The 23,947-nt window shown below is 36.3% G+C and overlaps 1 protein-coding gene across 1 annotated transcript in view; it reads right to left on the bottom strand.

Annotated features, from left to right (window-relative positions):
* LOC145661565 (venom carboxylesterase-6-like) overlaps window positions 1–23,947 on the bottom strand; it is a 143,338-nt gene that overhangs the window by 16,524 nt on the left and 102,867 nt on the right. The window contains exons 6-7 of the mRNA XM_081726883.1: window positions 9,032–9,200; window positions 6,205–6,389 (exon numbers count right to left, since the gene is read on the bottom strand). Of these exons, the coding sequence (XP_081583009.1) occupies window positions 6,205–6,389; window positions 9,032–9,200 (354 nt within the window). The remainder of the gene's footprint in view (window positions 1–6,204; window positions 6,390–9,031; window positions 9,201–23,947) is intronic.

Raw genomic sequence — 23,947 nt, 5'->3', positions numbered from 1 at the left:
ATGCACTTCATCCCATCATTCGCTCAGCCCTTCAAATAAGCATACCTTTTAATTATTTCAATACTCCTTATGTCTAACTAAACATTGACCACTGTCTGTCTTCAGCACTTACATCTCAACCTTCCCAATCCATATCTGTTTCTTGTTTTGTATCACATGTTTCACAACAACAATAATAATTCACCTATGTATGAATAAAGTGACTTTTTTATTATTGTTGTAGCCGAATCTCATAGACCATATATGTGTATCAATCACAACCAATGTTTACCATATATATCACTCCCGAAGAGACGACGTTATCGTCTGCGGTTTAACAGTTAAAATAAAAAAAATGCGTGTAGTTAAATATCAGTCTGTAATTAATGTATTTGAGCATCATGAGGTCGGGTCAGAAGTGCAAGTTATGTGCAGATTCCTTTTGTTATGTGTGTGGATACTATATTGGTCCGAAGCAGATGAAGCATAGGATTGTGCGTGGAACAAAATTTTGTGCAGTCAATGAAGCTTACTTCGGAATGGCGGTTGGGGATCTTGACAAGCCATGGGCCCCACATGTGTCTTGTGGTAATTGCTGGTCGACGTTGGAACATTTGTTGTGTGGGAATAGGAAAAGTATATCGTTGGCCATTCCGCGAGTGTAGAGAAAACCTACCAACCATCATGATGATTGTTATTTCTGCATGATCGACTTGACACACTACAAGAAAGAAAAGAACAGACGTCAGCTACAATACCCAAACATACCATCCTCCCGAGCACCTGTTCCGCACTGTTAAGAACTCCCTATTCCCTCATCTCCGCCCCAAGCGGTTTTCAGTGAAGAAGCAGCTCATTCCGACAGTTCAGATAGTTCGTTCGTTTTGGAATATAGTCAGAAACCTCATTTACTGCATGATCTGATTAGAGATGTACAATTACCGAAAAATAAATCCGGATTGCTAGCATCACGACTCAAAGAGTGGAACTTTCTACTTCCTTCCTGAAAAATATCTAAGTACAGAAGCAGACACCAACATTTCTTCTTTTATTTTGCTGTTGAGAATACATTGTGCTACTGTACAGATATTGGTAGTCTTTTTAGGGCAATTGGCTTTCAATATGAACCAAAGAAATGGCGACTGTTCATGGACAGTTCGAGTACTAGTCTGAAGGCTGTTACGTTGCACAACAGAAACCAGTATCCTTCAATCCTTGTTGCATATTCCATCCACTTGAAGGAAAGTTATTCAAGTGTGAAGCTGATGTTGTTGAAAATTAAATATGAGGACCATCAATGGGACGTGTATGGTGATTTCAAAATTATTGATTTTCTTCTTGGGTTGCAAAGCGGTTATACTAAATATTCCTGCTTTCTATGTCTGTGGGACAGTCGAGCAATTAACCAGAACTATGATCAAACCGTGTGGCCTAAAAGAACGGATTTTAATCCAGGAACACAATGTGATAAGTGAAGCATTAGTGCCCAGGGAGAAGATTCTCATGCCAATATTACATATTATAATGGGATTGGCAAAATAATTTATGAAAGCTCCGGATCGCAATTCACCTGCCCTACAATGTATCAAACAAATGTTTCCAGCTTTATCAGAGACAAAAGTTCTGGCTGGTATTTTCACAGGACCTCAGATTCGTGTCATGCTTAATAGTGCTACACATAAATAAAAAATTACGGAGTTGGAAAGAAACGCTTGGGAGGCCTTCCATAAGTTGGTGACGGGATTCCTTGTGCATAACCGAAGTGAAGCGTTTGATCACCATGTTAAGACACTCATTGATCATATCGAGCATTGGGATGTAGAATGTCTTTAAAATTACATATGCTTCATTCACACTTGGATTTCTTTAAGGAGAATTTAGGAGATGTTAGCGAAGAGCACAGGGAACGTTTCCATAAGAACATTCAGGTAATGGAAAGCAGATAACAAGGAAGGTAGTAATGTGCAATGATAGGTGATTATATTTGGAGGTTAGTCCGTGACGAAGTGAACGTTTCCACAAAAGAAAAAGAACCACTAATCTTCACTTTTGATTACGGAATTCCAGTACTTGATGAACACTTTCCTCCAATCTCAAGTACTTCTGTATATTTTTTATAAGAAATGTAATATTCATATATTTTGGTATTTATGTATTGTTATGTAGATTTCTATTACCCAGAAAGTTGATGTCCAAAATATGTGTGTTATGTTTGTAGTTCAATGTTCCTATAATATACAATTGTATAACATGTTACTGTTTCAATAAAATCTGATATGGTTATATCATCATAAACTTTGACATTATGAGAAAATAACTGCCATACTCGTGTTCAGCAGTTGCAAATCATTAAGAAACTGACGAAAAACCAACATAGGCTGGACCTTGATAAAAATTCGTATACCAGTGTAATTGTTTATAATAGCCAAAACGACATGTAATGGATTTTACATCCTCATACAGACATCATCTTCATCCTTAATTTTAGATATTAATTTTGTCTGCTTCGTGTACGCTCCTTGCATATTTGAAAGACACTAGCATGTTCAATACCATCATGATGTGTTAAGATAAAGTCTTGTATACATCGTCTATGCATGGTTAATAAGTTACAATTAATCTGCTGAATTTGAGGTTTAACTTCACCACTGCGATATTGTTTTGTCTTCAATAGATCAGTATAGCACTGTGTTGCAAATGATGATCGGCGTTTCGAGATCGACAATGTTGTTTCGTCACATAGCATAGAGTTGGTTTAACATGATTTTCCCAAACTACACGAGAACCGTTATAGCGTTGTTGCATGTGAAGAAGGACTTCCCATTCTGCATGTATCAGAGCTCCATATTCGGGTTCATATAAAATTGAGGAAATAAAGTACGTTGTAGAAATTTTTGGGCTAGAAGTTTGATGGTCGTGAATACGGAATAACAATCACTGAAACAGACTGAAACCGTACTCATGTGTTGAACCCGATGTGTAAGAGTGCGACGATGCAGAATTCACCCAATTTTGAGGAGTTCATCTCTGTATTAGGAAATAAGTGTCACCACAGGTCTACAAGATTATAAGTGACAATGAAATTTGAGACTAACTAAGAAGACAAACTGTGTGGGTCATATCTATTGGTGTCGAAATCACGTTACAGTATTTGCTAACATACAAGGAGAGGAACCATTATGTAACACTTCAGCAGGCTCAGTACTAAAGAAAGTATTAGGTTCCCGTGTATGATTCGAACTTTACAGAGCCTAGGCTGTACACAGGCGAATATTTTGCAGTGTTATTGAGGTGATACGTCCAGTAGGCATTTGGAGAACATCTTGGAAATCGGTATCACTGCGATAGATGACAGCAGTTGCTCAAGCATGAAACCAATGGATAATTAGGAATGTCAAAAAAGTAAAGCACTGATACTTCTTGAGCAAATACAATATAACTTTTTCGTGATATATAAAATCTCGTAGTGCATGTAATTTGATAGAGGAAGTAAGACAATTTAAACTGACTGTGACTAATAGAAAACTAAACACTACACACACACACAATATATATATATATATATATATATATATATATATATATATATATATATATATATATATATATATGAAGTAGATACCTGAATGCAACAAAATGCATGAAGTGCGAACTAGAAATAGATATATAAATAATTGATACCAAATGAAGGTAAAGTACTACTGGCCGTATGGTTAAAGTATATATTTTAGCTTTTTGGTAGAAGCTTTTGCTGTTCTGATACCATTACCACTTGATACTTCAATGTTTTGATCATCTTTAGAATTTTTAATCACTGCACCACTGTTAAGCTTAAGTTGAATGTGTTTTTCTAAGAAGTTATGCTCAGGTCGCAATCATTTATGGAATCATTAGTAACATCTTCTAAACTAGTGGCGACAACTGAACAAACTTTGAAAGGAACACTTTAAGAGGTAACACCATACTCCTTGAGAATATTACTATCTCTTACCCTCAGAATTGAGCGAAAGTGTCTGATCTATCGCAGGTACTGGAGATGGGACACCAGTCGATTCAGTATCGGAAGTAGGTGTCATTTGCATATCATGTGAACTTTCATCAATGAAGGATGGACGAGACGGATATCGTGAGTAGCAAATGCAGCACTCTAAGGTGTCGGAGAAGGGAATGATGGGATTCTGTACGTATCCTTTTGGAGAACAGGAAATACACTATAACAGGTGTAATAGGGAGCTGATGTTTCCATTGTAAAGTTGCACGGTATACGCACCTAGAGACACGGAGTCAGACACAGAAGTTGACCTGAGTAAAGAGTGAGCCTTCTTCTCCATTATGTACAGTCCTGTACAAAATGATTCTTAGTGTTGCAGAGGGAAAAGGTATAGATTCAACCATATTAACTTATCAAAAGACGTAAACCACAAACAGTAACAAAGAACTGTCACTTTGGCTAGGGTGCGGCCCGAGCGGTTGAGATAAAAATGATCAGTTTGTTCATTAGCAATATTCTTAATATCTTCATAGTGAACCCGAATATGAACCCGGGTGGGATATGGAATATAGAATATAAATCAGAACATTGTTTACATAACTGGGTCTCACTGAGTTCCATTGAACTTAAAGATATTTTTACAATGACAGATGTGTCCGTCAAGTCAATGGGAAACACATGGACGCCATCAGAATTAATATAATTCACTGTGTCCTTGGTACCGGCTAGAATAGGTTCACAAGAACACCTTATTAATTAGCTTGATGTATAAAAGTTTACGAATAAAATCAATTTCAATCGTTGGCACTTGGTCAATAGCTAACTTGAAAACATATCGAATCTACTCATGAGTATGAATAGACATAGGCTTTTAACGTACAAAATTATTTCTAATTGTATTAGACCTCAAATAATTAATGTTGTACAAACTCTATGTCACTCGTTAATCTAAGTAATTAATAAATATATATAATGTGTTGTTATACACAAGTAAACACACTACTTGCAATCCACACTTAGTAATACACAGAAATCTAACTGCACTATTCCACAAACCGGATAGAAAGGATAGTACAGGTACGGACAGAGAGGCGATGCTATGCGTCCCGTATTTCGATGCAAACCGACCAGTGGGAACGGCTAGATTTTCATTAATAGCCTCAGAAATTTTCGCGTATATAACGATGTTTCGAGGCCTTCGAGTCTGTTCGGATCATACCGGGAATGACTGCTTCCAGACCACGAAACTCGTTACCAGCTTTATTACTGATTTGCAATATCAAGCATAATGCAACGTTGAATGAGCAAGAACTGACTGTGGTGGGTTATCGTTTTTCTAAAAGCAGGGTTTAATTCCCGGTGGGAGCTCATGTGGTTCGAATCCCACGCTAACTGTAGATCCACGTCTCATATAGCCTCACTGCTGAACGGGACGCAAAACTCAAATCAACTACAACAAAAACTGATAATACATTGCATAATTGTAGAAAAGTCTCAGTATAATGATTTTTTATAATGAAATTTTGTTCGTACCAAACAGAACAAACACATATCTAAAATAACAAAAATTCTATAAAACCTTCAAAATTATATATATATATATATATATATATATATATATATATATATAAACTTTTTAAAAGGTTTGATGCAGGAGCTTCTACCAAAAATAAGTTTTAACAAGCAAAGTAAGGTAGTTTAGTCATTATTAAATTTGATAAGTTGCTACATTTGCTAATGAAACGCTGATATTACTTGTTTTCTCTTAAATATGTGCAAAGGAAAATAGGTTTTGGCCTAAAAGTCCGACATGTAGTAATAATACATCTGTTGGTGTATAAAGAAATCGCTAGTGATGATGGATCAGTGAGCTATTTCCTAGATTTACCGCTAACGACAATATTATAGCCACGAGACGTCAAACTTATGTTGGTTTCCTCAAGGCTTAAAGTTCCCAACATAATTCAGATTCTGTCGAGAATCGAATTCGAGATGTATATTCCAAGCTTAAATGTCACATAACCCATATTTAATCTTTTAGCCATTTATGATATTGAATCTATAAGATTTTAAATCAATCCGCACCTGTTTAGTTTAGTTTTATTCCACTATTATGAGTATGGGCTAAGGATAGTGTACTCTCCATTACTATTGTACTTGTTTAGATCACACTTAACCTAATATACCTACTTTCTTACTACTTAGACTTCAAACCCTTATTTTTTCTTACTTACTTGGATAAGTGGATGTATGGTATCTTGGCCAATAGGCTTTCCATTCAAATAAAAGTTTTGAATTTTCCTGGCTATTTCCTTTTGTTTGTCTATGGGCGCAGTAAAGTTATACATGTACAGGAAGGGAGCTATAGTTTCAAAATTATCGTTCAAGTGTTGAAGTCTTTTAGGGCTGGCTACAAAATCTGAAATATAGATAATTCAAGTAATTAATGTCAATCAAATCTCTTCTGAAGACAATATAAACTGAAGCTCTTCTGAAGAGAGGGAGGGGGAAAATTACATTTAATTTGTACTCAGAAGATTTCTCAACCTATTTTTATATTACGACACTTTTTTTTATTACATCTTTGGTAGGCACCCTTATATGTAATTTTCGTTTGAAGTAAGTTTTTTGACTACTGCTGCTAGATATACGTGTAAGACAGACACGTAGCCAGGATTTCGTAATGGTGGTCCGTGACATGAAATACTGTGGTTATCATACCAGGAGTTCGATCATTCTAAATTATTTTACTGGCAATTATATTGGTTCGTTTAGCCAGGATTTCGTAATGAGGGGATAGTGACATGAAATACTGTGGTTACCACACCAGGGACTCGATCAATCTAAACTATTTTACTGGCAACATATATTGGTTTGTTAGGACAATAAAATGAGGTTATGTTAGTAAGTATTTTAATAACGAACTATGAAGAAATCTCGAGTAAAAGTATACAAAAAGTATTGAAGAATATTTTGCAATATAAGTTCCTTTCTGTTTATTCCATGCTGTCTTGTAAAATATTTTACAATATCTGCGTTCCTTTCTCTGTTGAATCAAATGTTAATTGAACTTTCTTTCCAACAATACTGGTTTAACGCTAACTATACTCTATCTCCTTTTTACTTTTATACGGAAATAAACAAAACTTACCTGTATCCTTCCGCCACTTAGGAACCTGGCTGGCTAGCGATGTTTCATTTTCCACACTTGTAGACGGAGGAGAAAATCATACACGTTCTTTCTCACGAGCCTAATTGGTGCAGAAAACATGCAGTGGAAAACTGGTTGTGATTTCTTCAACAATTACTCTTTCTTTCATAATATTTTTTGAATAAAGAATGGTTACATCCTACCAAAATTTATTTTTATTAGTACACAAAGCATTTCCTTATTTTTTATTCACCACAGCATTCGAAGACCAGTAGTAGGCCATCTTCCCAATTTGAAAATATACACTTATGGAATCACAGACAACATACAATGGGACTGGCACCAGGAGAAAGTCTATCATTCCGCATAGTGCAGACAGTACTTTTTGTTACTTTATTGACTATACTTGATAGCAATATATAGGGTTATTCGAAAAGCGCGCAGGTTTTGTTACATCAAATTGTAAACTTTATTATTTTTCAAAACACATTAACAAAATTCATAAACATGTTCATCACATATTCCGATTTCAGGTATGACGGTGAATGACGTCGGGCATATGACCTCCTCTACTGCGCTGGCATGCAATAACGCTGTTCCTGAAATTCGCTAGAACTGTCTGACAAATTTCCACTTGGATTTCGCCGAAGAATCGTCGAATTTCCTCCTTTAATCAAAGTTGGAAAGGGGTTTATTGACATACACCAATGATTTAAGAGTACCCCAAATATGGAGATCATACTGGAGAATTCTCTGTATTGAAGAACATTCTACTCCCAATTCTTGGGGACGTCGAGGAACCGATTTCATTGGACTAACAGCCACACTGTCACGAACCACCGGAATGTTTTGCTCAGAACAACCACTACAACGACGCCCAGAACTGTTATACCTAATGTTCACTGTTGAACCCGTTTCAATGAACTTTTTCATAAGTTTACGAACTGTTAATTCATTCGATGCCTGATTTCGTTCTAGAACCGCGCGAAGTCGCTGGACAGTTGCTGCATAACTTTCTCCGCTCTGATAAAAAAAATTTCACAATTAACACACGTTGCGCTATACTAAACTGCTCCATGGCTAGACACAGATTGAAGAAACGCGATAATCTCATACTATGCCGATAATAGGAATGTTTGTGGGTACAGCAACAATACAAAACAATGTCGGCAACTGAGAAACAAAAATTTGCCAGACGATCCAAAACTTTTTGAATAATCCTTTACTTTCGTGATTTATAACTTGTTATCTTTCATTATATTCTATCAATACTTTTATGTTTATCGTAAAGTAAGAGCCCGGTTGCGTACGTGGTAAGAGGTCTCCGTTCGATCCCAACGGAAATGGAAATTTTCTGTCGTACTGTCTTCATTTCAATGCAGCTCTAATGTTCACCCAACCTCTTTAAACTTGTTATCTGATTAAGAAAAGAATGGGGAGTATGGCGCTAATTACATCACCTCCATCTAGGGCAATCCATCAATGCCAAAGTCAAGAAAATGTGTAGCCCTTACCTTTGCACGCGGATAACCCTTGGGCATTTATGACTTGTCCTGAAGAGTGGCTATCTTTGCTTTTTCCCATATTGTAAGATTATACCTATAATGATAAACTATTTTCCATAAGTATACATGCGTCAGTAACTCTGCAGCAAGTCAACGTGCTTCAACTACACGTGTCTTTGTTTATGATATAAGTATAGAAGTAAGATGGGACAGATAATAGATTCTTTAACATATTATCAATATAGTTCCGGCTGTCAGTATGGCAAATAGAAGTAAGCAATACGAAAATCATTAACTAAACTTAATCGAGAAACTAAGTTACTTGTTCTGCCAATTTGGACTTTTCCACGTACCGTACAGGTTACACTTTGCAATTACTGTGTTTTAGTTACGATGCGATGATACCTGCTCCTGGAAAAAGTCCCTCTGCTGTGACGTCACTAACTATCCACGGTACATCAGTATATAATTCTCCGTCTCGTACCATGTCATATGGGAGCCTTGTAATAAATGGATTATCTCCTGCAACCTCCTTCGTTGGTGCAAATGGAACCGGTGGATTCATCAACCAAACCTTCAAAAACAAAATCATTAAAAGGTGTAATGAACAATTAAAACAATGGAAACTTACAAACCAAAGGTACACTTGTAAGCACTATATCTATACCTATCTGAACTCACCACTGTGAACAATAAACTTAGTAGCTACCTCACCCACCCCCCTGGTCTAGTGCTAGCGCGTGCACCTTTGTAACTATAGTACGAGTAGAAACAACAACGGAAGAATAATTCTATTCGACAATAATACTCGGGCATATGGACGTAAAGTTAGGAAGGCTGTATTTTAATTTTCGTGTATTTCATGTGGGGTACAAGGTACCGGTACCATATTGTAGCTTAAAACATAGCTGATATCCAACAGTACATTTTTTGTGTATATTTTTCTACAAGAAAGCATCCTTAAAGTGTGACATTTTAGATTTAAGTTGAAAAATGATATTCAAGTTTGTAATTAGATTTTACAAAAGAATAAAAAATAGTTGTTCCTCCGAGTCTTCGGCCTGTTGTTAAAATCTCTGTTAAAATCGCACTTACAAAGTTAAAAACTAATTGGATACGTTTAACAATTCTCGTTTGCGCAACACCCAACATACGGTCACATAAATAATGCTCAAATCCAAATATGGTTAAGGCCCTTGTCCTAACAAGAAATAGCAAAGCATGTTCATGTTCACAATTATTGGTAACAAATTTGGAATAATTAACTTGCAACAATACAGATAAATTGTCTGCCCAATAACAACATCCAATAGCATCAGACAGGCAGGGAGCGACAATTAGGGGTCTATTACCGTAATACTCGTAATAGGAATTAGCGTTGTACACAGAATGAAAGACTGAAGAAATCTCCTTTTCAGAATCAAGATGTGAAGGCTCCGTATAGTAGCAGGTATTTTGCCGCATATTAAGGATCTTCCTAGAAATACAAAATCTAACATCTCTCTTCATCCCCGACACAACATGAAAGAAATTAACAGAGAGAAGTAATGAAGACGATTTCGGTTCCAAAGACAAATCGCATCTTTTATTAAATAGTCCTGTGCATTTTTTACTTCTAGGCCAAACAAAAGAAGATGTGTTTGCGAATGATAAAGAGAGAGAATATGTACTAGGAGTTCCTCCATCTAACATTATTGATAAATAATCTGCATCTGATTCAAAAGTTTGAGAGCACAAAATTTCATTTAAAGTAACGGACATTAAACAAGAATAAATGTAATACCATACATCTTGTGCTCATAAATAATGAAGGGGGACACGGTGGCTCAGTTTTAGAGCGCTTATCTCTGGTGCGTGGGGTCCCTGATTCCATCCCCGGTCAAGTTAAGTTTGTGGTGGACAACATTGTGTCCGTGGATTTTTTCGGAAGGTACTCCCGTTTCCTCTCACTTTACCATTGCATCAAATCTTCCATCATTACTCACTTGTCTTAATCCTCGCACTACCTAGGTATTTTTTGTAACGCGGAATACCAAGGGGAGTATTTTGTGCCCACCTGTTAAGATTAAATATATCTTCCAAAAGAAAAAATAGAAACTCTCAAAAAATATACAGGGACGAAAGTGAGAAGTACACAAGATAAGACTAACAGCTATTTATTATGCTACGATCTAGGAGTGGCACTTCTAAAAGTCAGTCATATCTCCTGCCAACGGGAGAGTACTTTGTGCCCGCCAACTTAAAATAGCAAATTTGTGAGATACACTAACGTGAAACTCTTAAAATTAACAGCATACCCGATAAGACTAACCGCCAAATTCAGAAAAGGCGGTTTATTATACTGCTATTTATCATACTGCCATCTAGGAGTAACACTACTAAATGTCAATCACATCTCCTACAAACTTTGTGTCTACCAACTTAAAATAGCAAATTTTATGAGCCGTAAGGTATACGCTTTTAGCTAAACATATTGAGCAATAACATATTTTCTTACAATTTTAAGGAAACGATTAGAAGAGTAATTACAAAAAATATACTGAAGTGGGCACAAAGTACTCTCCCACCAGTTGATAGTCCGAGGGTTAATCATCGTTTCCCTTAGTCGTGGGGCGTTAAATTGAAAGATTCCAAAGGCTTTCATATGTAATGAAAGTACTATTTACGATGTGTCAAGAACGGACAAAAATTGTGATATGTAAGAGAAGAATAAATAAATAAATAAATAAATATGCTTAAGTACATTTGGCTCGTTGCTCAAAAGTCAAGTAAAGTCAGGGTATGCATGCCAACACTTGGAAGGTTTTCCACATACATGAAATCTTCTTACTGCAAAATCATCAATCTCATAGCCAGACAAACTAACAACCATCATCAATTGGACCTCAATTGTGGGTTACTATCACAGATTTCTACTTCCATTGTTTTCTGAAATACTTTGATTTTTAAGTGCTTTCGCAGCTGTAAGTTATAAACAGCAATTAAGCCAAAGGTTTTAGCTCAAGATAGGTAGATAACATAGATATAGTTGAGAACTTACGTAGTGATGTTAGAATCTTAAAATTCGACATCACATTTCGAATTATTGCATTCTTGCTTTGTATCCTTTTATTTGCTGATATGAATTTCTACAATATCGAGAAGTAGACCCACAATATCTGGATTTACGAAAGGCTTAACGATGCTAATTACATGGTATGATGTAGGACAATGCCGATCAAGATTTTGAGCCGCCACTGATCCAAGTTGTACACGCAATTATGATGGCGTTGAACCGGCCAATGCAGGGGGTTTTGCACATATAAGAAGAAAAACAGGCATTCACTCTTGTGATAGTTCGACTTCGATTAAACCAATCACATAAGAGATTGAAATGTAAGCATAAACTTATCTGGGATGTTGTGTAAACTGAAAAATATGAACTATCGTAAAAATTGTGTACAACGTGATGAAAGATTGAAGATTGCTCTCTGTTTTTCGGATGATAAAACAATGAATAACGTTGTGAAAGCTTATTCACTTTTAATGGGTTCAATGTTTTGTAATCTTTTAAGGGTAGTTTTTGAAATATGATGCACAGAAATAGCCGTTAATGTTTTATTGTCATCGTGTATAATTGCGCGGAATTTAACTACATCTAAGTCTGTGTTCCCATCTATCTGAGTGTTGCTCGTCCGTATGTCTTCCCATGCTTGTATGAGTAGCAATGCATTGTAGTCTAAGCAATTGGCGGGTTCATATCTATCTGGGCATTCGCCTGTCAGGTTGTCAGACGACACCTGGATCTCGTTGTTAGTACCATCCGACACTCGTTTGTGTTTTTCACGAATGACATTCAAACGGGACATATTGGGCAATACAAATGTACACATCTATCCGGGCTTTGCCCGTCAGAGTGTTTAAGTGTTATCAATTCTAAAGACAGTTCGCAAGAAGAATAAAAATAATGTATATATACCCTTTAGTCTAGGCAGCATAAGTATGGGACGTAAAACTCAGAGATTTCAATATATATATATATATATATATATATATATATATATATATATATATATATATATATATATATATATATATATTAATTCAACTCTGATACATTCGTTTACCATTAATGCACTTTATGCCAATACATTACTTTTATTCTTCTCGCGAACTATCTTTAGAATTGAGAACATTCAAACACTCAGACGGGCAAAGCCCGGATAGATGTGTACATTTCTATTGCCCAATATGCCCCGTTTGAATGTCATCCGTGCAAACACACAAACGAGTTTCTATATTATTTTCAAGTTTTATCTCCAGACTAAGTACACTCATATTAAAGTACATTTAAATATATAATTATTACACGTTTATTACTATTTTCCTCAAAATAAAAAAGGCGACAGGAATGTAAGAATATCCTAGGATAGCTTTACCCCTGATTTGAATTTAAATACGCTCGTCCTGAAGTACATCTAAATATGGTATGATTATTATATGATTTATCATTATTTTCTATGAGATTGAAAGCTGACTGGGAGTAAGAGCATTATAGGATAATTTTTACCATAGTTATGTACTCTTATCTTGAAATGGATCTAAATATGGGATGATTATGTTTTACTTTTATTTTCTTTGGGATTAGTAAAACCGACTGGAAGTAAGAATAGTCTAAGAGAGATTTACTTCATTTTGCGGGTGTATTCTATATTCTCACCGAAAACTTTGGAGGATTTGTTTTTCCTGGGACGGTTTTTCTGGCGATGTATCTGTCCAAGGATTGTTTTACCTGGTGATAACTGTCATAGGACTGTTTTGCCAGGAGATATATCTCTCCCAGGATTGTATTATCGGGGATATATCTGTCCTAGGACTGTTATACCAAGGTTATACCAAGGGCATATTTGTCCTAGGATTGTTTTACCTGGGATATATCTGTAGTAGAAATGAAAATTATTATTATTATTATTATTATTATTATTATTATTATTATTATTATTATTATTATTATTATTATTATTATTATTTTCTCCTCTGATGATTCTTTCCGTAGTAGTCCCCACCCGGAGATCCGAACTGGAGCTATTTTACCTCCGGAATGTTTTATCTCAGGACGATCCATTATTATAATTATTCTCCTCCTTCATCCCTACTGGGAAAATATAATGTGGTAGTATTCCTAGTTGGACGAGGTAGAAGAAAGGAACGAGGCCAAATGCTTATCAGCTTCTGTAGGCAACATGATATGGTGATGATGAACACGTGGTTCGAGGAAAGAAAAACCAAACTGCACACATGAAGAAGTCCAGAAGATAAGAGACGCTACCAAATCGATTACATTCTTGTGAAGCAACATTTCAGGAATAGTGTACAAGACGTGAAGACACTATCGGGAGTGGATATCGATTCGGATCACAACCTCCTAGTGGCGGAAGTGCAAACGTTGTTAAAGACAATCAAGAAAAACAGGAGGAGAAATCGAAAATGGAGCTTAGAACAACTAAGAAGTATGGACAGTGTTGTGAATGAAAAGATTGAAAAAATGTGTATAATCGGCGATATGGTAGACAATGTAGAAAATAGTTGGGGAAAAGTTAAACAGATTCTACTTGACAGACTCTACAATAACATTGACAAGATGTAAAAAACACCGAGGAAACCATGGAAAACTGAAGCGAATAAACGAGCCCAGAAGGGCGAAAACCACGGACATGAAAGAATACAGAAGGCTGAATAATGAATTGAGAAAAGAAACGGACAAAGCCAAAGAAAAGTACATGGAACAGATATGTAAAGAAATAACAGCACTTCAAAGGTGTGGCAGATATGATTTGATATACCAGAAAGCACAAGAATTAGGAGGGAAAGTTAGCAAATGCATACGCACGTTTCGAATCGAATATCAACAAGGTCAGTAACCAATTACCATCAAAGAAGTCTTAGAATTTGGGAGGAATACATAAAAGATATGTACGACCAGAAGAACCGCCCTGAAGACATTGCGATCGAAGCAGAGGAAGAGGTAGATGATGAAAAAAAGGACCCAGTAGATCGGAAAGTGAAGTAGTACAAGAAATCGAGGAGATGCGAAGGAAGAAGGTCACTGGAGTCGACAAAATACCAACAGATTTGCTCAAGGGATTAGGAGACAAAGCAATGAAGATAATGACTTCACTTATTAAAAAGATCTACCTGAGTGGTGAATGGTTAAAGGATTTTCTTGAAGTTACAATGATTGTATTAACCAAGAAAAAGGAAGCAAAGAAATGCAGCGATCACAGAACCATTAGCCTTATTGCCCACACTGGAAAGATAATTGTGAGCATACTGGACAAGAGGCTGGAAAGTAAAATAGAAGAGATGTTGGAGGAAGATCAATTTGGATCCCGGAAAGGAAAAGGCACCAGAGATACCACTGGGTTTATGAGAATTATCTTTAGTTTAGAACGAGTTCTCGACGTAAAAGAAGAGTTGTGTTTGTGGTTAATCACTGGCAAAAAGTTTTCGACAGGGTCAATTGGACGAAAGTTCTTCAAATGCTTAAAGAAATTGGGGTCAACTGGCGAGACAGACGACTCATTTGTAACCTGTACATAGGACAAAAAGTCAAGTTGCGCTTGAATGAAGGAGAAACCAATAGTGTGGAGATTGGAAGAGGAGTCAGACAAAGATGTAGTATGTCACTTGAATTATTCAACATTTACAGTAAATGCTTAATGAAGGAATCATTATTGAAAGTTGGAGATTGAGATTTAAAGATTGGAGGGCAGATCATTAACAAGATCAAGTATGCAGATGATACGGTTATTATAGCTAGAACCGAAGAAAGACTACAGGAGATGGTTGACAAAATAGTTGATACTGGGAAACTATATGGACTGGATTGGAAATCAACATCGAAAAATCTAAATTCATGAGAATATCCCGTGAAAATGCACCCTTACGGGTCAGAGTAGAACAAAGAATACTTGAAGAGATCGGTCACTTCAAGTTTCTAGGAAATATTTTCAGGAGAGACGCTTACTGCACCAAAGAGATCAGATCAAGAACTGCCATAGCCAAAGAGGCATTCAACAGAAAGAAATCACTTTTAACTAGCAGGCTTAATATTGGCCTAAGAAAGAAATTGGTCAAGTGCCATATATGGAGTATTGGACTTGATGGGTCAGATATTTGGACATTACGGAAGTTAAAGAATAAATATTTAGAGAGCTTCGAAATGTAATGTTGGAGGAAGATGAAGAAGATAAAATGGACGGAAAGAGTAACAAACGAAGATGTTTTAAGACGAATAGGACAGAAGAGGACGCTTCTAGTCACCGTCCTTCGTAGAAAGGTCAATTGTCTTCTTCATATCGTCATAGACGGAAAGATGGAAAGAAAGCAAAGAATATGAAGAAGAACAAAAGTGATCGATTATTTGAAAAATAGAAGAAAATATTGGGAGTTAAAAGAGGAAGCTGAAGATGGAGAAACATGGAAGAAACATTTCCAGGCCCAAACTAAAAAGAAAAACTCATTAGTCCCAGGATCTGCCAAGGCAGAATATTTAATAATCTGTCGTAGGAGTACCGGTATGTTACCGGGAAGGTATATCTGTCCCTAGGACTATTTTACCGGACAGGTATATTTGTACTAGAATTATTTTACCGGGGGTATGTATATCTGTCCAAGGTCTGTTTTACTGGGAGTATGTTTTCCTGGGGTATATCTATCCCGTTACACGGTACACTGTGGGCCCATTAATTACGTCACTGGAAGACATGCTTAGTATTATGCAGTAAGTACATGAATACAAATGTTTGCTAGAAGTAGCAAAAGTGTTTGCATACTGATTGTGTTACCAGGTTATTAAGATATTCTTTTGAATATTTTATGATGGGAAAAATATATTCTATTAATGTGGCAAAATAAGAATAGTAATAAATGTAATAACATAAATACTAACATGACACTACTTTTGGATGTTTGAACTTTATGTTAAGGATATCAATGAATAAATGTCGCCACTGGTGCATAAAAATAAAAATAAAAAAAGTTAAGTCTTGTGCTAGATTACGCTTTCATATTGTTAACAGACTGATAACACGAGAAACACAAAATACCGTGGTTCTCAGACAAGTTGTTTAATACTGTAGTATAGCAATGTTTTGTATTTACCATAATTTTACAGTGTATTACTGAATATAAATTCACTTTACACACTTCAATAACATACTTTGCGAACGTATTGTCCTGTAGAACAGTGGTTCTCAACCTAATTCCTATCACGACCCCCATTTTATCACATCCCCTTTTATAGCTACTAACACTTATAATTTCTGGTTTGTAATAAGCTTTTGTGGGAATTTTTAATATACCTAGTCTAGCCATAAATTCTTTCATACACTTTTTGTGAATATATGAAATACGGTTTGAGATTTTTCAATCTGCTTTTAATATGTTATAACCACATATATTCTTTACATTTGGCACCTATCAAACTTCAAAATGTCCACCATTGGCACTTACAAAAGCTTTGAGTCTCTTGGGCCAGTCATCTATTGCAGTACGGAGAGTATCAATCGGAAAATCCGCCACTGCTGCCACCAAGGAACGCTTCAAACTTTTAAGTGAAGGGTCTTTTCTTGTATACCATGTATTCTAACACTGGCCACAGTTTGTAGTCCAGAGAGTTTAAATCGGGGCTACCAGAAGGCCACTCAGCACTGGAGATGAAATCTGATACATTGCCCTCCAACCACTGTTATGTCATCCTTGCCTTATGAGCTGGCGCAGAATCCTGCTGGAAGGTCCAGTGATCATTGTTAAACATGGTGTCACTCAAGTCCTTCAGAATAGGCTCCAGAACAGTTTCCAAATATACCCTGGCATTTGTTTTTACACCTTGCTCACAAAAGTGAAATCTGGTGTGGCCTTCATAGCTCACCCCCCACCAAACCATGACTGAGGAGGGGTGATGACCTCTCTGAACCTTAGGAACTTTCCCACGAGCTTCTCGAGAGCTTGCTGCATATATCCTATCATTTTGGCGGTTAAAGCTCTCTTCAATGGTAAAGATTTTCTCGTCGGCAAAGAGGATTTGCCGATGTCCATTGTTGGCGTACCGCTGTAGGAGCTGTCTTGCTTCAGTTTCCTCTGCTGCTTCAGCTGTGGTGTCAAGAAATGCTCCGTGCTCCGCCGATAAGCTCTGACCTTCAGATCTTCAGAAAGTAAGCTGGATATTGATCTTGGGGCCATGTTGAGCTCCCGTGAAATGATCTTCTGCTTCGCCGCGCACGAGCAGCCACTGCTTTAACTGCTGCCACTGTTCTCACACTGCGAGGATGACCATCCCTTCGCCGGCCACGTACACTGCCGGTCTCAGTAAACCGCTGGATTGTGCGGTAAACAAATCTTATGCTGATTTTCAGCAGTTTGAAAATCTAACTTGGTGAATTTCTATCCTTATGCAAGGCAAACACTGCAACTCTATTTTTGTACTCACTCCATTCCATGCTTAAGCGAAGCAGATCCACCCGTTCTCTTTCCCTGTTCGACACACACTGGCCAGGGCTGACCTTAAGCTAAATTGTACCTTGCCACCTGCACAACAGGTTCTACAGTCAAAGCCAAAAGTTTGTGACAATATTTATGGCTAGACTAGGTACGTATTGCAGAGATCTCACGATATACATCTATTTGTATAATAGTAGAATCAATTTTTTGTACGAGTGGATACAGTAACTTCCCTAAAAGCGAATAGATTAAAACCAAATTTGGAGAGTTCATTCTTCTTCCTCCTATCTTTGAGACCTCCTAGGGGTCGTGACCTCCAGGTTGAGGAACCCTAATGTGAAGCACGGTGTAACCGCTTTGATAATAGAAGGAGTTGAAATTATCGTGAAGTACATCACAACTAGGTAATGATCTGCATTTATATGATGTTGGATAAGAAGTCTTTAAATATTGGCAATATGATTTGTGTTGGTGCAGTATACCTAAATTGATTATGGGCTTTGTTGTGCGTGGTTTAGATTAGTGGTTCTCAACGCTGGTGTTAACGCCACCAGCGAGCGTTATCGCTTCCAAGTGGGGACTAGAACAAAAAGGAACAATTGGATGACGACAGACTATTTAGGGAGCTTTTGAAATTTCATGACAAGTAAGACTTTCTTCTTATTATTGGACGAAGGTCGTTTTGTATTTTACTAATTATTCATATATTTTACATTTAAAGGTTTAGACTTCTACACATGGGCGGCGATTAGGGGTGGCAAAGGGGGGCAGTTGCCCCCGCACTTTTTTTAAGTAACCAATTAATGTATATAGTTTCATTTGGAAATGTAACGATTTTGTATGTGTTACTGATTAATAGGAAAAAATGCTGCCATATAATATTTGCTGTTGCGTGAATACGTATTGGTTGTCTTCCCGTGGAGTAAAGAAAGCTACAGTAATTGCGTTTTAATCGCCACAGAAAATAACCCCAAAAAATAACCTATTGGAGCACAATTTCAGCATACTTTCATTTCTTCTTACAAGGGCTCGATATGTTAGTGAGCCGCTTTGAAGCTAATCGAAAGAACATTATGCAAAAAAGAAGGGCCTATTTCACAAGTTATTCTTTAATTGCACAAAAATTGACAGTTCCTAAAATGTCTTTTCTTCTTTCTAAAGTAAGGAATATCGATTAAAAAGAGCGTGATAAGAAACAACTTCTACCTTTTCCATTGTTTTGTAGTGTAATATACGAGTGAAGTGTTGTGTTTAAGGATGTACGAGTGTATATAAAAAAACGAACATATTTCAAGAAGTTGCAAAAGCAAATATTTCTTTAAATGTCGTAGCATATGCTTGTAGTATTTACTGTCTTTCATTTTCTAAGAGTAATAACATACATTTAATAGCATGTGTGGAATTAAATATTAAGTTTTTCATTAATCCTCAGTTTCAATATAACTTTTGCAAAACAAGCATCATTATTCATTACTATGATTAATATTATCCTTTCTATTTATTTGTTTTGCAAATTTATTAAATAATCTGATCACACAATTTTCCAGATAGAATTTTAAGATGTTCATGAGCAAGGAATCAAATCTCTTCTTACACTTTCGTTGTTTAAGAGTACAAAGGGCTAGTATCTACTTGCGTTGTTCTCAATTTACTTAATAAACTATTATATACGATATACGGTATTTTAACTGAAAATATAGTATCCTATTAGTTATACAACCTTTCGTCAAACAAAATGTTAGAAACAACCAGGAAAACTAACATTTATATACAAATATTCAGATCATGTCTTGCCCCCTCACTTCTAACGTCCAACCGCCGCCACTGCTTCTACAAATAATAATAATAATAATAATAATAATAATAATAATAATAATAATAATACAGAGCTAATAATAATAATAATAATAAAATATCTCTCTATACACCTGAATTGTCACATATTCAAAGCAAAGAGAAAATTATTTTACTCAAAATTTATCATATTTTATGGCATAAAAGCAATATGTACAGGGCGTAGCATATACACACACATTTTCACAGCAAATGTTGGAAATGTCCCCCATGAGCCTCCAAACATGCTTGCACGTTTCTTCTTGTTCTCAAATACTCTCGCAAGTTGTTCGTGTGGAATGCTATGAGCAAAATCTCGAATAGCTGTTTCGAGTTCTTGTAGCGTGTGGGGATTCCCTTTATAAACAGAATTCTTTGCATAACCCCAGAAGTAAAACTCCGGAGGAGACAAGTCAGGAGACCGAGGTGGCCACAATCCTTTTGAAATTATTCGATATCCAAAAACCTCTTGCAGTAATCTCATGGATTGGCGAGCTGTATGTGCTGTAGCGCCATCTTGTTGTATCCAAGCATTACGAATTTCGTCTTCCATTACGAATTGTCACATATTCAAAGCAAAGAGAAAATTATTTTACTCAAAATTTATCATATTTTATGGCATAAAAGCAATATGTACAGGGCGTAGCATATACACACACATTTTCACAGCAAATGTTGGAAATGTCCCCCATGAGCCTCCAAACATGCTTGCACGTTTCTTCTTGTTCTCAAATACTCTCGCAAGTTGTTCGTGTGGAATGCTATGAGCAAAATCTCGAATAGCTGTTTCGAGTTCTTGTAGCGTGTGGGGATTCCCTTTATAAACAGAATTCTTTGCATAACCCCAGAAGTAAAACTCCGGAGGAGACAAGTCAGGAGACCGAGGTGGCCACAATCCTTTTGAAATTATTCGATATCCAAAAACCTCTTGCAGTAATCTCATGGATTGGCGAGCTGTATGTGCTGTAGCGCCATCTTGTTGTATCCAAGCATTACGAATTTCGTCTTCCATTACGAATTGTCACATATTCAAAGCAAAGAGAAAATTATTTTACTCAAAATTTATCATATTTTATGGCATAAAAGCAATATGTACAGGGCGTAGCATATACACACACATTTTCACAGCAAATGTTGGAAATGTCCCCCATGAGCCTCCAAACATGCTTGCACGTTTCTTCTTGTTCTCAAATACTCTCGCAAGTTGTTCGTGTGGAATGCTATGAGCAAAATCTCGAATAGCTGTTTCGAGTTCTTGTAGCGTGTGGGGATTCCCTTTATAAACAGAATTCTTTGCATAACCCCAGAAGTAAAACTCCGGAGGAGACAAGTCAGGAGACCGAGGTGGCCACAATCCTTTTGAAATTATTCGATATCCAAAAACCTCTTGCAGTAATCTCATGGATTGGCGAGCTGTATGTGCTGTAGCGCCATCTTGTTGTATCCAAGCATTATGAATTTCGTCTTCCATTAGTTCTCCCATGAACTGGTGAATAATTTCACAATAACGAGTTGAATTTATTGTTTGTCTGAAAAATATGGGGCCGACAATTCTTCTTCTGGATATTGCAATCCACACCCCTACCTTCTGGTCATGCAGAGGAACTTCATGTATGACATGTGGGTTTTCTGCACACCACAAACGTGAGTTCTGGGCATTGACGTAACCTGATAAATGAAACCGGGCCTCATCAGTAAAAAAAAAAAGATATATATATCCAAAACATCGTCAGACGTGTCCATAACAAACCGTGTAAACCATTCACAATACTGCACTTGTTTTACACTGTCGGGAGGAAGTAACTGCTGCACCGCTCTCACCTTATACGGAATAAGACGCAGTTTCTTAGGAACCGCCTTTTGTGCCGTGCCAACACTTATTGCTTCTTCCTGGGCAAGTTTTCGAAGTGGTTCATGGGGGCTACGTTGCATTGCATCCGATATGTGTAGCATTTTTTCTTGATCGAACACTGACGGTCTACCGCTTCGATCACAGTCCATTACCGTTCCGATGTCTTTAAATTTATCGATCAGTGCCCTTACAGTGTGACGATTCGGAACAGGTGTATCCGGAAACCTAGCTGCAAACTTATCTTTGACTGTCTGTTTGTACTCACCTTGTTCACGGAACACATGTTCAACTAGGAATATTCGTTGTTCCAAAGTTAACACCTTTGTTTCAGATACCGCTAACTAGATGCAACAATCACTTCAACGTCACTTTGCCGACTGGAATCTAAGAAAGGAACTTTACGCAAGGCGATAATATAGCAGTGTTGCAAACCTTCGCATAAAATTTTATTTCATGTGACGTTGAATGTGACTTTGACTTGCCACGATTCAGGTGTATAGAGACTTTTTGAACGCTCTGTAATAATAATAATAATAATAATAATAATAATAATAATAATAATAATAATAATAATAATAATAATAATAATAATAATAATAGATAAAGTATAATGCGCCCTTAGATTTCTTTCTTAAAAATCGGTCAAAGAAACTGTTTTCTAAATTGAAAGTGAGAAGAGCAAGTGTATGTTAAAAAATGTAAATTGAAAATATGAATTAAGTGGAAAATTGGCTGCTTAACGTAAGACAAAATATAGAAATAAAATGTCTTTTTACTTTATTTACAGGATGTTTCAAAACAACACCGACAACGCATGGGAGGTGATTCCTGACTTGAAGGCACGACAAAAAGTACAGACCAACATGGGTGTAGAAATGCTTCCTTTCGGTGCTATGAGCAGCCGAATATTTATCTTAAAAATTAAAAAAAAAATTGAGAACAAAATGTTCAGTAAAAGAGAATCTCCATTATTTTTAATCGTAGACAGGGCCGATTCCAGACATTAAATAAGCACAACTAAAATATATATCTAGCATGTATTTTGACAAGTGAAATTGAAACATAAAAGTCGAAACAATAAAACTCATGAGCTTCAAATCTAACATTAACATAGGTTTGATTTTGACGAAAAGGTATGCTCTTATGCTTCATTAAAAGCATATTTACATAGCATTTTCTAGTGATACAACTATGGTATTAGCTTAATTTCTCATTTTCTTTGTTACTAAAATGTTGATGTTGTAAATACACGTTTCTGACTTTCAATTTGGCAAAATCTCTTATTACTGCATCCGTATCCATTTTATTGAATATATCGTTTTCAAAGGCCATCAAAGCTAGTCCATTTAATCGTTCTTAAGATATAGTTGATTTCAAGTAATTCTTTATTAATTTTAGCTGAACTTCTTTAATACACAACAAATGATGAAAGTGTGCCTTGATATTTAATTTGTTTTCGATCCAGTGGCGGAACTTCAAAATCAGGTCCCCAGCAAAAAGTTCTTAACCTTCCTCCGCAAAAATTCTTTTCAGGGTCCCTTACGCCTATAAACAATTTAGTTCTTTCATGTCTCTTTGCAACATAGATATTCTAAATCAGGTAATGAGTAACACAATGTAAATACAACGTTCTGGCGAACTAAGATTCTTTTTTTGGGGTCTGAAGATTTTCGGAGTAACTTACAACATGTCAATAATTTTGTGTATTTGTCCCTGATATTTTGCTAATTTTCTTAAAATTTAGAAGTTATGGGGCATCCAGACTCTCAGACCACCTTTGTCGGTGCATTCCTGAACACAAGTAGCTAATGATCAAAACTCTACTTTGGACTATTACCAAATGTTTAAAAATGTCGCTCTATCTGAAGTTAATACGAGCGAATGGATTGATAATGATTGTTACACTGTTATCATACAACGAGCATATGTATACGCGGCTGTGATTGACAGCGAGAATTTTGAAAAAGGAAAGTGTTACTTATAATCCTAATGACCATTCGATTACCCTTTCGAGTTATATGCATATATTGCGTGAAACTATTTATATTCAAAAAAATTTTGAAATACAGTAAATTTAACCTAGAGCCGTAACTGAAGAGGCCGTATCCATTTTAATTTAACAAGTAAGTTACTATAATTACTGTAATCAAGTAAAA

The sequence above is a fragment of the Thermobia domestica genome, chromosome 10 (assembly GCF_964235325.1).
Source record: "Thermobia domestica chromosome 10, izTheDome1.hap1.1, whole genome shotgun sequence".
Classification (NCBI taxonomy): domain Eukaryota; kingdom Metazoa; phylum Arthropoda; class Insecta; order Zygentoma; family Lepismatidae; genus Thermobia; species Thermobia domestica.
The sequence above is the reverse complement of the archived record's forward strand: the minus strand, read 5'-3'. Positions and strand labels throughout refer to the sequence as shown.